Genomic DNA, 15,773 nt, shown 5'->3' on the forward strand with positions numbered 1-15,773 from the left:
ATATTCTTAATGAAGCTTTGAGAAAGTATATTTAAATAGTATAATCGTTTCTTTTAGTATTTTTCTTTATTGAATTTTTTGCAACTTTCATACAATATAGTTTGATGGTATTTAGCTCCCTTTTCAATGGCTTACAATTTATTTTAAGTATTCTTATGTTAACTTCTAGATATTTTTCTTTATTTGTGTTATTCGTTGCAAATAACATCTTCGTAGTATCATCTATATATTCTTATATATCTATCTATATACATGTATATGGCCTATAGAGTCTGATATGTGTCCTTAAATGTCCTTCAGCATGGATCCATCCACTGGCCCCAACAAGAGTCCCTGTAAGACACTGTCTCTCCCCTTCCCCAGCAGCCATCAGTTGTCAAAAGATTCTTGGGTTGGGTTGGGATTTCTTACCTACTTCTCCATGTCTATGCTGGGATTTTATGTGGTTTGAGCTTGTATAGGAATTGTGCATGTAATTCTGAGTAACGTGGTGCTAATATTATAAATGTTTAGTCTTTGCTGCTGTGAAAATTATTGTCATTATAACACTGCTTTCAGATACACCTCTGAGTGAATTCATTCTTTTATAGCTTTGAGGAACGTCCTTCCTCTATTGGAGCCACGTATCCAGGGATGCTCTGCAGTGAGAACTCCAACGGTGCTGTCATCTTGGTATGTGACAATTCCTTGTCCCTGGTTTGTGACCATCTCTAGTTCCTGCTGTGTGACCATCTCTAGTTCCTGCTCTGTGACCATCTCTCGTTCCTGCTGTGTGACCATCTCTAGTTCCTGGTTTGTGATCACTCTCTAGTTCTTGCTGCGTGGCCATATCTAGTTTTCTCTATTTTCCTGTTTCAAAAAGTTCTAAGTAGTGGAGGGAGAGATGGTTCAGTGGTTAAGATCACTGACTGCTCCTGCAGAGGACCCAGGCTTGGTTCCCAGAACCCATGTAGCAGCTCATTCCCTGTAATTTCAGTCACAGGAGATCTAACATCTTCTTCTGGACTCTGTGGGCACTTGAACACACAGTGGTGTACTTATATGTATGCAGATAAAGCACTCATATACATAAGTAAAAATTCCTAAGTATTTTGAAGCACCAGTAAATATTTTTTTGGAATTTACTCATGTATTCATAGTTTTTATGTTACAAACTCATTATATCAAAACTGAACTGTGTATCATTGCTTTAAAAAGAGGATATTTGAAAGTTGAATTGGTATATCATTTGTTTTAAAAAAACTTTTTCTTTGTAGATCATATTTTAATATTTATGAACAATATTATTTTATTTATTAATGTTTATTATTTACTCACTATAAATCCTCTCATTAAATCCTGATTGTTATCCTTTTCTAATTATCGGTGTTCATCATATGCCTTTTATTCTTTGTGGGGGGGGTTACATGCATGTGGTCATGGGTGCACCCATGTGTACATGCATTTGGTGACAGGTCTGCGTGTGTGTGTACATGTACATGTGTAGGCCGGAGCTCCATTTCAGATGTTGCTCTTCAGGAGCCGTCCATCTTGTGTTCATTCACTGATTTTTTCTTTAACAATTCTTTTTTTTTGGTCTTTTTTTGAGACAGGGTCTCCCTGTAGCCCCAGCTGTCCTGGAACTCACTATGTAGACCAGGCTGGCCTTGAACTCACAGAGATCCACCTGACTCTGCCTCCCTAGTGCTGGAATTAAAGGCGTGCACCACCATGCCCAGCTTTAACAATTCTTTATACATGTGTGTATAATGCATTCCGATTGCGCTCAACCCCCGTTTACGTCCTGTCGCCCATCTTCATTTGGGTCCCTTTTCCATGTTCATGTCTTTTAGTTTTGTTTGGTGACCCACAGAATCGATCCAGGGCTGCTTGCGTCACCAGGGGTGTAGCACTATCCAATGGAGCCTGGTGGGCTCACTGTGGTGTGCATCCACAGGAACGCGCCCTCCTTTCCTAAAATCCATCAGTAACCACAAGCCCGGTCCAATCTTATGCAGGTCTAGGATAGGCGAGTGGAGGTGCTGTGCCCAGAAGACAGCACTCTGCAGGCCCTCTTGGTATCTCAGAAAGGCCTCTGCTACTCACACCCTCACTTTTGTGTGGTCAGAGGCCATGTCTATTCCTAGCAGAATTAGAATTACCTGAGCTACCTCACTTAGGACCCAGCACCAAGTGGCCATAAGACTGAGCTTCAAGCATCTTGTCTATTGAGACAATGTTGCTTATGGCCTGATTTGGCTGGGCTGACTTGCTGGTCAGTGAGTCCCAGGGATCTTCTTGTCCTTGTCTCTCTAGCACTAGGATTAAGTACACGTATTAGTCAGGGTTCTCTGAAGAAACAGATCCAGTAGAATGAATATATATAAGGATTTATTAGATTATATTATCCATATATATACATGTATACACACATATGGATTTATTAGATTAGTTTACAGGGTAGAATCTGAACAGTCCAACAATGGCTGCACCACACTGGAGAGGCTGACAATCTGGTAGTTGCTCAGTCCACGAGGCTGGATGTCTCGGTAGTCCCAGTCTGGCCAGGAAGGTCTGAAGGATTCTGGGAGATGTGCTGGGCTTCAGTCTATGTTGGAATCTGAAGAATTTGATCGCAGCAACATGAACTCAGCAGTGAGATAAAAGACAAGGGGCAAAGCAAGAGCCCCTTCTGCCATGGCCTTTTATACAGCTGCCATCAGAAGGTAATGCCCACCTTGGGGTGGGTCTTCCAGCTTCAAATGATCCAGTCAGGAAGGTCTCTCTCATTTTGGTTAATCCAGATCCAGTCAAGTTGACACCCAGGACATTACTAGTACACATTACAACTCCCAGATTTTTTTTTTTTTCCCCGTGAGTTCTGGGGAGTGAACACAGGTCCTTCTTATGTGACAAGCAGCTGAGTCATCTACACATCCCCATCATATGCTTTTTGTTAGATATTAATTCTGTTTTTTTTTATTTTAAGGCTACTATTGTTGACTTAGTTTCCTGTTGCTATGATAACATACACTGACAAAAGCAATTTAAGGAGAAAAGTCCATTATGGTGGGGAGCCTGAAGGACCCAGTCACTTTTTATCTTCAACAGGAAGCAGAGAAAGATGAATGCGGCTGCCCAGGACAGCCGCGCGGAGACTGATCCTCTTACGGTTAAGATGGATTTTCCCACATCAGTTAGTGTAATCAAGATAATCCTCCACAGGCATGCCCAGAGACCCATCTCCCAGGTGATTCTAGATCCTGCCACTTAGACAGTTAACGCTAACCATCACAACTGCATTATTGTATTAAACTCTGATTGTATGCTTGGGGAGAGCAGAGGGCTGTGGTAAGAAACAGCCACTTCATATTTATAGTCTCTTGTTTTCTGCAGGAGCACGACGAAGGGTTTACTACAGGCTTATTTTCTGTGTACAACCACGTTATATAAAAATTAGTGAAGTGAGGGGCTGGAGAGATAACTCAGTAGTTAAGAACACTGGTTGCTCTTGCAGAGGACCCAGGTTCAGTTCCCAGCACCCGCACGCACGGTGGTTAACAACCATCTGTGACTTCAGTTTCAGGGGATCTGATGCCCTCTTCTGACCTCCATGGGCATTGCATGCACTGCACATTTGCATCCATGCAGATAAAAAGCTCATACACACAAAATAAAAATAAAGAAAAAATTTTTCAAAATTAGAGAAGTGAGGTAAGTTGAGAATATTTCTGTGCTCAGGCATGTGCTGAGTTGTGGTGATGTAAGAAGCCATTATTGCCAGACTGAATAGGTTTAACCTTGCTTGAGAACTTTGTTGATCACTCTTGGAAAAGACATGCTGATTGATGGGGAAAGTGTAAAGCCATTTCCTAGGGGCATGCTCTATTTTCAGGTTTTTATACACGTATGTGTGTGTGTGTGTGTGTGTGTGTGTGTGTGTGTATCCTGTAATCTTGGAAAATTTGCATGCAACATCTGTTAGCTATATCATCCCCTTAGGTTTTCAATATTGATTTTGATGTCCTCTGTGGACAAACAGCATCTCTCTTTTTATTCCTTCTCCTCTCCCTCCCCTCCCCTCCCCTCTTCTTTCTTTCCTTTCTTTCTGTAACTTGCTTGGATCTCAAGGACAATGTTTACCGAAGGGACAAAGGAAAGACATCTTGCTATTTTCCTGAGTTTGGGGAGAAAATGCCCAATATTGCTCCATTAAATATGAAGCTGCTTCTAGGGTGAATGGTATCTGTACGGTTGTGTGGGTTGTGTATGTGTGTGAACTGTGCCTCTTTACCAGATGGAAATTTCCTTCAGTTCTTTGTTATGAATTAGTGCCATGAATGGCTTGAATATTGTCAAATGAATTTTCTCTTTTGAATGAGATAAGTATAATCCTTGTTTCTCTTTTCATTTAGTATAAATGACTTTAAACTAATCCCAATTTTGCATTCCTAAGGTAAACCTGACTTATGTTGTATGTCTTACTAGATTCAATTTGCTAATTTTGTCAAGTATTTATTGGTTTTATTTGTCTGTCTTGAGATTCCTTATCAAATTTTTGCATTCATATTACAGATGCCTCAGAAGAGGTTGGAAGCGTTCCTCCACCTCCTTTCTTATTTTCTGAAATAGTTTGCATGATGCTGATGTTATTTTTCATTAATAAAAATTATCAGTAAACAATTCAATAAGTTGTTGGGAAGTTTTGAAAAATCAATTTATTTTACAGTTATTGGCTATTCAATTTGTTTATGCCTTCTGTGGGTGCTGGCACGCTATTTTTAAGGAATGTGTCCATGTCATCTATATAATTGAATTGGCGAGTACAGGTGGCTCATAATACTTTGCACCCCGTGGTGATGTCTTCTTCTTCTTATCCTATTTTGGGTTGGTCTTCCTAGGGTTTACTAATTCTTTTAATTTTTAAAAAAATTTTAAATGACCTAATATGATTTACGTGTTTCAGTTGCTTCTTGCTTCATTGTTTTTTATTAATTTCTTTATTTAATTTAATATTTTCCATCCCTAGCTTCTAAAGGAAGAAACTTTGATGATGAATTTGTTAGAAACCTTTATAAGTGTTTCAAGCTATGAATGTTTTGTGTCAACTTTGGTGTATTCTAGATGTTTGATAGTTAATAACTAAGTCCACAGTATTTTCAAATTTTCCTTTTGAGTTATTACTTGGCATATGAGATTACATGTATGCTCTAAGTTTCTAAATATTTGTGTATTTTAATAATACTTTTTGCTGATATTTGTCATTTGATTTACTTATCGTATAATTTGGTTTACATAACATAGGATATACTATACGCTATCTTAATTCTATGCATTTGTAAGGAGATGTTATTCACCTTGTATATGATGGCTCTGGACATGAGGACGATGGACAGTCATCCTGTGCTTGGAGTCGTAGGTCCCAATTACTTGTATGTTGACTTGACTGCCCATGTTTCAGTTTGTTTGTATTTCCATTTTTCTATTATTGTTATTATTTTAAATGTATGTTGACATCTATTTTCAAGGCCAAAATCAAAGCCATATCAGTGAAATATTTTTTATAAGCACAAATGAGAAAATCTTAATTTGCTATAATTTACAGATTCTTTTATGGGAGAAATAATCTGGGATATACTATTATAAGTGAATTTAATAGGTATCTGATTTGTGAAATATTATGTAAACACAACCTGAACTCATATGAAAAAGGATAAAACCATTCTATAATTCCTCCAAAGAGACTTATTCAAATATCTCTTTAAATACTAAGCTACTAAGAGAGAAAAGGAATATAACTTTTATATAAAAAGTTCACAGAAGATCATCAAATACAGTTTCCCCACTGAAACACAGTAACTTGAAAATGTTGCTCACATGGCCTGCTGTTTCCCAAACTCGGCCTTTGTTTCACATGTGCGAGTCCTCCTTGGGACTCTCTTAGGACTGATTATTGATTGGACTTTTATTTTCCGGAAAATCTCTGATTTCAACCATTGGAACTTGTTCTCAACAAAGCCTGGGAAACCCAGATCCCAAAGTCTGAGAACTCATCAGTGGCTGATTTGTCATTGACTTCCGCTGCATGTCCTGCATCTCTTCTCTGGGTGACCCTTTTGGAGAAGTAATTTTGTTCCTTAGCAGAAGAATGGAACTGTCTTCCTTCTCTTGTGTCCATCTGACTTTCCCAGTGAAGAGCCCTGTACAACTCCCTCCACCCTCAGACACAGGAGTCGGGAGCCTGTCTTCTATGGTACATCACACTATTCCCTTTCCTTCTCATATGTGATTTTTCTTTCATGCCTACCACCCACTGAGCCGTCAGGCCCTGTCTTTGGTGGTTTTGCCTGTGTCTTCAGTAGGGCTCTTCTGGTACTTGTGGGTAGCTACACTTTCCTGAGTGCTTTGGACCTATGTCACATTTTGGTGGTTTCTTCTGAATCATTTTTCTTCCTAGTTTTTTGACTTCTTTCATTTTTGGTCACTGATAACCTTTTCTCACCCCGCTGCAACACCCGCATCATTATCCGAGCACAGTGCCCGCACAGCAACTGTTCTTGGAGCTATGCTTCAACTGCTTTTGTCTTATGTCTTGTAGGGTCTGGACAGCCGCTTCTATCCTATCTTTTTCCCCTTCCTCTCAGAGGAGGACGCATTGCTACTCCTTGCTAGTCCTTGCTTTTTCAGTTGTAGTGAAAACTGGCTCTTTGCATACTGATTTCAAGGTTGATGCCACCGTTCAGAGCAGGTTAATGCCTATACCGGTGCCTCGCCTCTGCCTGGTGCCCACTGTACTCTCTGAGTTTGCCTAGTTTAGATTCTTCCACAAAGGTGATGTTATATAGAATGTTTCCTCTGACTGAGTCCAGGTTCATCTATGCAGTTGCAAGTGGCAGGTTTTCTTTCTTTTGTATGACTGGTGGTTCAGGCCTATAGCACGGCTGCTTGTAAGGCTAAGGGAGCAGGATTGGCATTTCAGGCCAGCTTGGGTTGTAGAATGAGGTCAAGTCTCTCTTGGGTATGTTAGTGAGACGGTCTCAAGATAAAAACTAAGAACTGGTGAAACACAGGGCTGGAGAGATGGCTGCTTGTTGGTCAAGGGCACTGGCTAGTCTTACTGAGGACGTAGGTTTAGATCCAAGGACCCACATGGCAGCTATCAACTGTCTGTAACTACAGTTCTAGGAGATCTGACACCCTTTTCTGGGTCTGTGGGCATTGCATGCATGGGTGTACCTATGTACATGCAGGCAAAACACACGCATTAAAAAAAAAACGAAAAAAAAAAAGAAAAGAAAAAACACTTGACTAGCATGCATGAAGACCTATGTTCCCTATGCTCCCCCCATTCCTCCCCAAGCCTGAATGGTATTTGTGGGTGCGAATGGGTTTATGTGTATGAACTTGGAGGTTTTCTTTGTTCATAACACAATGAGCATGGAAGCACAGTGTTTCTTCACGAGCTTGAATGCGGCTCTAATGTAAATAGCCGATTGGTGGATTAGATGTCAGTTTTATTTTTATTTTCTGGAAAATCACCTTGAAGTTTCTCATAGTGGTCATATCAGTTTAAATTATCATCAGCAGTGTGCAAGGTTTTCCTTTTTTGTTAGCATGCCATCTTGTCCTGCACCAGGCATGGGGTGGTGGACATACACACAAACTCCTTCATTCGAAGCATCCTTCTTTAAAGATGGTGCCATTTTCTCACTGTGATTTCCTGCCAGTCAGGTCAGTGGACTGTGTGGTTTTATTTGTGGCTCTTTATTTTGTCCTCTTCACCTACATGTTTGATTTTGTAAAAGTACTATAAGTTTTTATTACTGTACCTTTGAATTACAATTGGAATCGAATATAGAAATGATAATAGCAATTTTGTTCTTTCTGCTTTAAATGGCTTTGGCTAATAAGAGTTTTTTGTGATATTGTATAAATTTTTGAATTTTTTTTCTGCTAGTAAAGAATGCCATTGAGATTTTGAAAGTGATTTTTTTTTTATTATTTTGAAAGTGATTTTTTGAGCTGAGGACCGAACCCAGGGCCTTGCGCTTGCTAGGTGAGCATCTACCACTGAGCTAAATCCCCAACCCTGAAAGTGATTTTTAAAGACTGCATGTAACTTTAGGTAATATCTTCACACACGTTTCCATAGCCCACTTAGAAATGATCCCGGAATCTCTGTTGTATTTAACCAACTAGAAGCAAGTCAAACCTAGCTCATGGAACAAAATGGATCTATAATATATAGATGATATATAGATAACATTAATATCAGGAAACCTTTGTGAGCAGGACCCATTATAGAAGTTCTTTACTTCAAAAGGAATGCAGATTTGGTTACTAAAAGACGAAAGGCATTGTGTTAAAAATACCTCGAGGCAGCAACACAATGAGGTGTTCAGGTCTGTTAAATTTCCTAAGGTAGCTAGAGTAGCATTAAGTAACAGTACTTTGAGATAAAATTCATTATGTTGACCCATCCTTGTTTAAAATCTATACTCAAAATGTTTGTCTACCTCTACTAGGATTGCATCTGCTTAGGCATCCTGAATGTGTTAATAAATCTTAAAAACGAATTGTATATATACTAATTTGCTAACTTTCCTTTTTTGGTTTATGTTTAGTATCCGAAAGGCTTATCCTTGGAGTCCTATAGTGTCATTGTTGTGCAGCTGCTGGGCCTGGGCCTGGGTTTGACTTATGATGATGCTGATGCCTGTTTCTGCTCAGGAGATGTTTGCACAATGACCCCCGAAGCAGTGTAAGGCAATCTTCTTTCTTTAAATGCACATGTATCTTTCCTCTTTGGGGTTAGTATACCATTTCTGTTAATCAAGTTAGAGTGATCGATGGCTCGATTTTTAATATTTGAGGAATTCTCGTACTGTTTTCCCAGTGGATACACTTAGTACAAACCTGCAGCGTCTTGTTTCTTTCCTAACCTCCCCAGCACTTATCCTTGTCTTTTTTCTTGTTTACTTTTTATTTGATATGTAATGTTGATTTATCGTTATGAGGTGCATTATTGTGTTTTGATTCTTGAACACACTGGATATTGATCAACTTTGAATAATGAGCATATGCATCACCTTCACCTTTAATTATTTCCTCGTGTTGTTGACATAATAAAGCCTGTTCTAATTGTTTTGAGATATAATAAGTTATTGTTACTATATTCACCCTGCTGTACCAGCAAGCATCAGAACATTCTTGTCTATCATACTGTTCCCATGGACTGAGGTCTTCCCGTACGCCCTTCTCTCCACTCTCCGTGTCCTCTGGTAAACACTGTTCTGCTGTCAATGTCCATGAGATCAACCCACATTCCACTTAGTGAGATAATGCCGCATTTTTCTTCCTGTGCCTGAATTCTTTCCCGACATGATGTCTTTCTTCTAAGTCTATCAATGTTGTGACAAACAGCAGGATTATGTACTTTTTTTTTGTGGCCAAATAGTACTGAGTTGCATAAACACATTTTCTTTTTAAAAATTTTTTTATTGAATTTTGGTGTATTTCATACAGAAAATCATCTTTATATCCCCTTCCCCATCGGCACCCTCCCACAGCTCCCCACCCCCACTGGAGTTCATACATTCTGTCAATTTGTGTTAAGGCCTATTATATAAAGCTAGTGTTCCAAGATGTCCCTCAGGGCAAGTTCATCCACCGGGGTTTAGCCAGCCTATCTAGAATTTCTCTCTTCAAGAAGATCAGCTCTTCCTCACCCAGCAGTAACCAGCTGCCAATAATTCTTCAACTAAGATTGGGGCCTGCTGTTCATTTCCACAGTTCTGTGCTGGGTTTTTGTCTGCCTAAGTTTGCATGGGTCTTGTGTGTGCTGACACCATTGCTGTAGGTTTGTATGAAAAGGGTCCCAGGTGCCTGTAGGACCATTTCCGTACGGTCATGCACCTCCTCCCTGGCTCTTACAGTCTTTCTGTCCCCTCTTCTGCAATGGTCCCTGAGCACTGGGTGGGTGGACCTCAATATAGGAGATCTGTCCAAGGACCCACCCTCTGTAGGCTTAGTCTCTATGTTTTGGCCATTTATGACCTTTTGTGTTCCTGGTCCTCTGTTGATGAGGGATCTTCATTGATGAGAACTGAAAGATGCATTAGAGTTCTCTTCATCCCTTGTTCTGTGTTCCATGAGCCTTAGGTATAGAGGTTGCATCCTAGATGTGCCACTTAGGCTTGGGAATTCACAGACAATCTCTGTGTGTGACCAGTTTTGGAGCTCTGTAATATTTTCTGTCTCTTAAAAAAAGAAGCTTCTTTGGTGATTGGGATACTCATCTATAAATTTAATGATCCATATTTTGTATATAGTAAAAAATTACATTTGTCTAGGGATATGAGAGCCTTGGGTTTCCTCTAAAATCTGTGGCCTCTCCAGGTATGTGTATTTGGCTGGGTTTACAGTTCCAGACATGAATATCCTCCCACGGAGTGGGCTTTAAGTCCAATTGGGTAGCAGTTGATTACCCCCAAGATAAAAGTGCCATTACTGCAACAGTGTCGCATGCCGTGCCGGTCATTGATGTGGTTTTTAGGCCTTGAAGCTGGGGTTGGACCGTGGATTGATGGTCTGTCTTACTAGCTGGGTAGTGCTCTCCACAGCTATGAGAGCTCGCCTTCAGGGGAGGTGCCTCCAGGTCAGTTCCAGCTCCATTGCCTCAAATCCTGTGTCTGAAGTACGTCCTGTCCTCAGCAGCAGGGTCTTGCACACGTTTTCTTTGCTCGTTGCTTGGTGAACGTTGAGGTTGATTCCACACCGCATCCACAGTGGAGGTGCTGCGGCAACAGCAGAGCCCAGGCGGTTTTCACTCCGTTTGCTTCCTTCCCTGCTCCCGGCTGTGGGAGTCCAGACCGCTCAGAGCCTTCCCCTCGGAAGCAGGCCGTGCTGTTCCCTTCAGTGACTGCACTGACTACGGTTCCATCACGGTGTCAGCAGAGCGTCTGATGCTTTCTCTTCTAGTGCTGCCAGCTTTTCTGGCGTTTTCCATTTGATCTTGGGAAGACGGAGCCTATCTGAGCTGTTTTTTCCTGTCACGTTCTGAGTTCTGAAAACAAGAATCCCGGGTCATCATCTTTTGAGGGGAAGAGGAGAAGGCGCCGAAGTCCTGGGTTAAGTCCTGTGCTGTTCTTCGGGTCCTGAGAAACGGCTTCTGCTCCAAGTCTTTGCAGCATTCTCCTCCGGGTGGTTCCTGCTGTTTTATGATTTTATGGCTGCACTCGGTGAGGAGCAGCAGGTACAGTAGGTACATGCTGTGCTGTCTTGATGAGATGTCTGTGACGGATTTTTATTTGAAAAGTTTAATTGTGTAGCCTATAAAATATACTGTTAAAGTTAGCATGTGTATATTGGCATTTATATAAAGAGTACAAGCTGGAATTAAATAAATTTAAAATGTACTGAACATCAAACCTGAAATTTCAGTGACTAGAAAGGTAATTAAGAACAAAAGTTCCTATGCACGCCTGTAACCCCAGCACTTGGGACACAGAGACAGGTGGATCTCTGTGAGTTCAAGGCTAGCCTGGTCTACATAGTGAATTTCAGGCCAGCTGGGGCCACAGGGAGACCCTGTCTCAAAAAAGACCAAGAAAAAAATGCTGATAAGGGAATACACACACACGCATGCACGCACGCACACACACACACATACACACACACACACACACACAAGTATTTGAGATTTGAGCATATGTGCATTTTGATGTCTAGGGGTGGAATTTGGGGATTCTGGGACCAGCACCTTGCAGCCACTGAGGGATGGTCACCTGCACCGAGTTCTACATAAACACAAATGTAAAAGAAGTTGTTGAAATACGTTGTGAGTTTTCACTTTTGCTTGGTAGAGTTATAAAAGTATGTTAAACATATTGACAACCCAACCAACGGGTTTAAGCGTACGATTACTGTTCTGTGTGAAGAATCTTGGTACTGAAAGATTTCTTCGAAGCATTGTGTTACAGGGATATAGGAATGCACAGCCATAGCTTTGATCACATTCGTATTTTCATATTGTAGGTACTCTGAGGGCACAAAGGATTTTAGTTCCTGCAGCTTAGATGACTTTAAATATTTTACATCCCACAACGACTTGCAATGTCTTCGGGACATTCCTGTAGAGAGGAGACGACCACCCCCGAAACCGCCGAGGTGGACGTGTGGGAACGGTGTGGTGGAAGGTAAAGAACAATGTGACTGTGGCACTCTGAAGGTTGGTAGGACTTCTTCCGAAATCTTCTCAGTTTCTTATATATAGTAAGAGAAAAATGAAAACTTTGTCTTTTAGTAAAATGGATTTGAAAGAGGCGTTTTTCTTCTGTGTCAACATAAACTTTTAAGCATCCTAATTTTTGTTTTGGAAGTTGGTACATTAGCTCTTTAAATGGTGCCTGTCTTTAAGGGCTGTCTGCTGGCACTATTTAATATCTGTGTTGGCTCAAAAATAATCCCACAAAGCCTGTCTTGAATTGTCAGAGCAATAAAGCTGGAAGGACAAAGAGGAGGAAAAGCCCAGAAGGACGTGGGGAGGACAGTATACACTGAAATGTGCTGCTGGCTGATGTGCTGGGAAAATTTGTTATACTGACAGGCGTTACCAATTTAAAAATTCTAGATAATAAAGCATGCGTTTGTAAGTCCTCTTGTGCAGTGCCTGTCAACAGATCTTCCTGTGATGACGGACATGTCTCTGTGCTGTCCACTTTGTGACTTACTGGTCGCATGTGGATGTAGACCACTTAGAATGTGATGCATGTGCCTGAGTAGCTGAGTTACTCATTTCATTTGATTCCAGTTAATTTAGACGTAGTTACACCTGGTTAGCGGTTACCCTGTCGGATGGTGCAGCTCTAGAATCGACAGTTTTCATAAGGAAAGATGGAATAGGAAGTAGGAGCAGCACCAAGCAAAGGCCACTACAACTGGAGCACACGTCTGAGTGTGTGCACAGTGCCAAGACCTTGGAGTGCTGGGACTGCCTGTAAATGGTGTCAGGTGATATCATCTGTTATAAAAAGCGAGACATGGAAACATTTAGAGAATAGCAGTTAAGAAGGCATCAGGTAGCTTTTCCTCTGGGTTTTGATTTCATAGTAATATTGTTAAATTGTATTGGACAAATTACCTTTGTCAAATGCTTAGACAAATTATTGAATTCAAGATGTTGGTTTCTACACATTTGGTGTTATTGAAGCTATGACTGTAAGAAAAACTGTGTGCTTTGTAACATCGTGTGCTGTAGTTTTATGTGATACTAGTCAATCATGTGTGATGACGTCCGACTTGTCATTTCTTTGCAGAACTGTACACACAAAAATTGCTGTGACCCTATGTCATGTAGATTAAAGCACAAGGCGATATGTGGTTCTGGAGAGTGCTGCGGACAGGACTGCACAGTAAGAGAACTCCGCACTGGACAGCCATATGTAACCAATTTCTTCAAGTACATGGTTCGAGGAGATGGAAAACATTAACCCACATTCCCTAGTTATGCTCTGAGATTCACACACAACTGAACTGTCCTCACACTGTGTTCATTAGTCTGTCATTTCCTCTACTCTCGTGTACACAATGTCTGATGCTTAATTCCCAGCTTGACTTTCTTTTTTTTTTTAAAAAAGATTTTGTGTGTGTGTGTGTGTGTGTGTGTCTGTGTTTTTGTCTGTGTCTGTCTCTGTATCTGTGTGTCTGTGTGTGGGTATATGCATGTGGTGGCCAGAGGCATTTGATCTAGAGTTTTAGTTAGTTACAGATGATTGTGAGTCACCTGATGTGGGTGCTGGAATCTGAATTCAGGTCCTCTGCAAAGGCAGTATGTGCTCTTAACCTCTAAGCCATCTCTCTAGCCCCCAATTTGACATTTTGTTTCTATAGGCAATTACAAGCTTTCTTATATGACTCTCAAAATTTCTCTACAATCAACACATCCCTGTAGTAATTAAGTTCATATTTTCCATGCCTCACTCACATTAAGGACAAGAAAGTAGATCAGTTACTTTTGGTTGGTAAATTCACTTTATTGTCTTCTGGTAAAGTCATTTGCTTTGCTGAAGTTTATTCAGTTAATGTTGCAAAAATCATTCTCTTTCTTGATATTAACAGTACTTAAAGAAATCGCAATTAATTGCTTACACCCCAGCATAATTTACTGGTATCCTAAGAAAAACTAATCCTGAATAAAGTAAAGAAAATGAAATTATAGACTGGAGGAAGACCATGCTTTCAGAATTAAGTTGAAATGGGATCCCAAATCAATGTCCAGAAAATTCCTTTCTTGAAAATATTGGCAACTTTGACGATTTGGAATTAAGATAGTGCCAGGATATGCATATGGAAAAATTAAGTAGAAGGGGAGTAAAGTGAAGTAGGACTACGGGTGATTTTCCAGTTTGAACACAAGATCAGCACAACCGTAGCAAATAGTAGAACTTTTGTACTTTGCGTTACTTATTGACATAGGAGAGAACTAGAAAACGGAGGCCAGGATAAGGACTGGAGGGAGGGGGACATCAGGGGTGTCACAGCAGTGAAAAACATTGGCAGCTCCTGGTTAGGCTGAACGGAGAAACTGCATTATTCTTGATTCCCTGACCTACAGATTCAAAACGAGAAGAACTGGTGCTGTGAAATGCAGGCTGGGCTTTGTAGCCCACAGGAAGTTGTAGTTAATTTTTACCTTAAAATTCATGATTCAGGATATGGAAATAGTTTACCCCACACTGTCTAGTGGAGGTTATTACAGACAGAATTTTGAAAACATTAGACATGCTAGTTTGGAAGTAATATTGAGGCAAAATAAATTTTCAGAATACAGTATCAAGTGAATCAAAGTATAATTTGGGAAGAGGAAGTGGGAGCAGCTCTCTGATTTTTCCTGTGCATTCCAGAAGCTGTGTGGTGTGGTGGAATCTCATGGGTCACTTCTAGGGATCATTTCTGAGTTACTGGAGTCCCTTTCAGAAAGTCCTGCTCTGTTCTTACACCATGAAGCAGTTTCCCTGTTTCCCTCCAGCAACTTCAGAGTTTTAGGATTTCATTGTGTTCGATGCACTTGGTGTTGATTTTTGTGAGGCTTAAATACAGGCTCTAGTTTCATGCTATATGTGCACATCTAGTTTCCCCAGGAACACTGGATGAAAAGGTTATCTTTTTTCCAATACATTTTTGGCGCCTTGGTTGAAAATTGGGTGGCTATTGATTTGTGGTTGTTTCTGAGTCTTTGGGGTGTTTTGGTCTATAGGCCCATGTCTGTGCCAATACCATGCTGTTTTGATTACTATGATTCTGCAGTATGGTTATTAGCCAGGTCTAGTGATATTTCCACCATTGATAGTTCTGTTCAGAATGTCTCTGGCTATTAAGTGTGCACCAGAATTCTATATGAATTTTAGGATTGTGTTTTCCAGTTGTGTGAAGAATGTCATTGAAAATGTGCTCACTATTATGTTGAAGCTGTAGATTACTCTTGATAGTGCAGCCGTTCTCAGAATATTAATCCTGGTGGTTTGTGAGCATGAGAGGCCGTTTCTTTTCTTTTGGTGTTTTCAGGTTATTCAAGTTGTGGCCTCAGTGTTTTAATCTCTTGTTTAGATTTTATTCTTAGGTTTTTAACATTTTTCTTTCATTTATTCCAGACTATTAATGGGGGTTTTGTGCTTCTGTATTTCTTTTTTTAAATTTGTGTTTATTGAATCTTTGTGTATTTCATCCAGAATATCTCAACCTTCATACCTCCACCCCCAACGGCACTCTCTCGTAGCCCCCCCCCCCCCCCCCCC

The 15,773-nt window shown here is 40.5% G+C and overlaps 1 protein-coding gene across 1 annotated transcript in view; it reads left to right on the forward strand.

Annotated features, from left to right (window-relative positions):
• Positions 1-15,773, forward strand: part of LOC103742327 (disintegrin and metalloproteinase domain-containing protein 5-like) — a 103,379-nt gene that overhangs the window by 25,879 nt on the left and 61,727 nt on the right. The window contains exons 10-13 of the mRNA XM_008843382.1: positions 591-672; positions 8,604-8,740; positions 12,016-12,208; positions 13,296-13,391. Of these exons, the coding sequence (XP_008841604.1) occupies positions 591-672; positions 8,604-8,740; positions 12,016-12,208; positions 13,296-13,391 (508 nt within the window). The remainder of the gene's footprint in view (positions 1-590; positions 673-8,603; positions 8,741-12,015; positions 12,209-13,295; positions 13,392-15,773) is intronic.

This window comes from Nannospalax galili, unplaced genomic scaffold (genome assembly GCF_000622305.1).
Source record: "Nannospalax galili isolate Female #2095 unplaced genomic scaffold, S.galili_v1.0 scaffold1871, whole genome shotgun sequence".
In the NCBI taxonomy this organism is placed as follows: Eukaryota; Metazoa; Chordata; class Mammalia; order Rodentia; family Spalacidae; genus Nannospalax; species Nannospalax galili.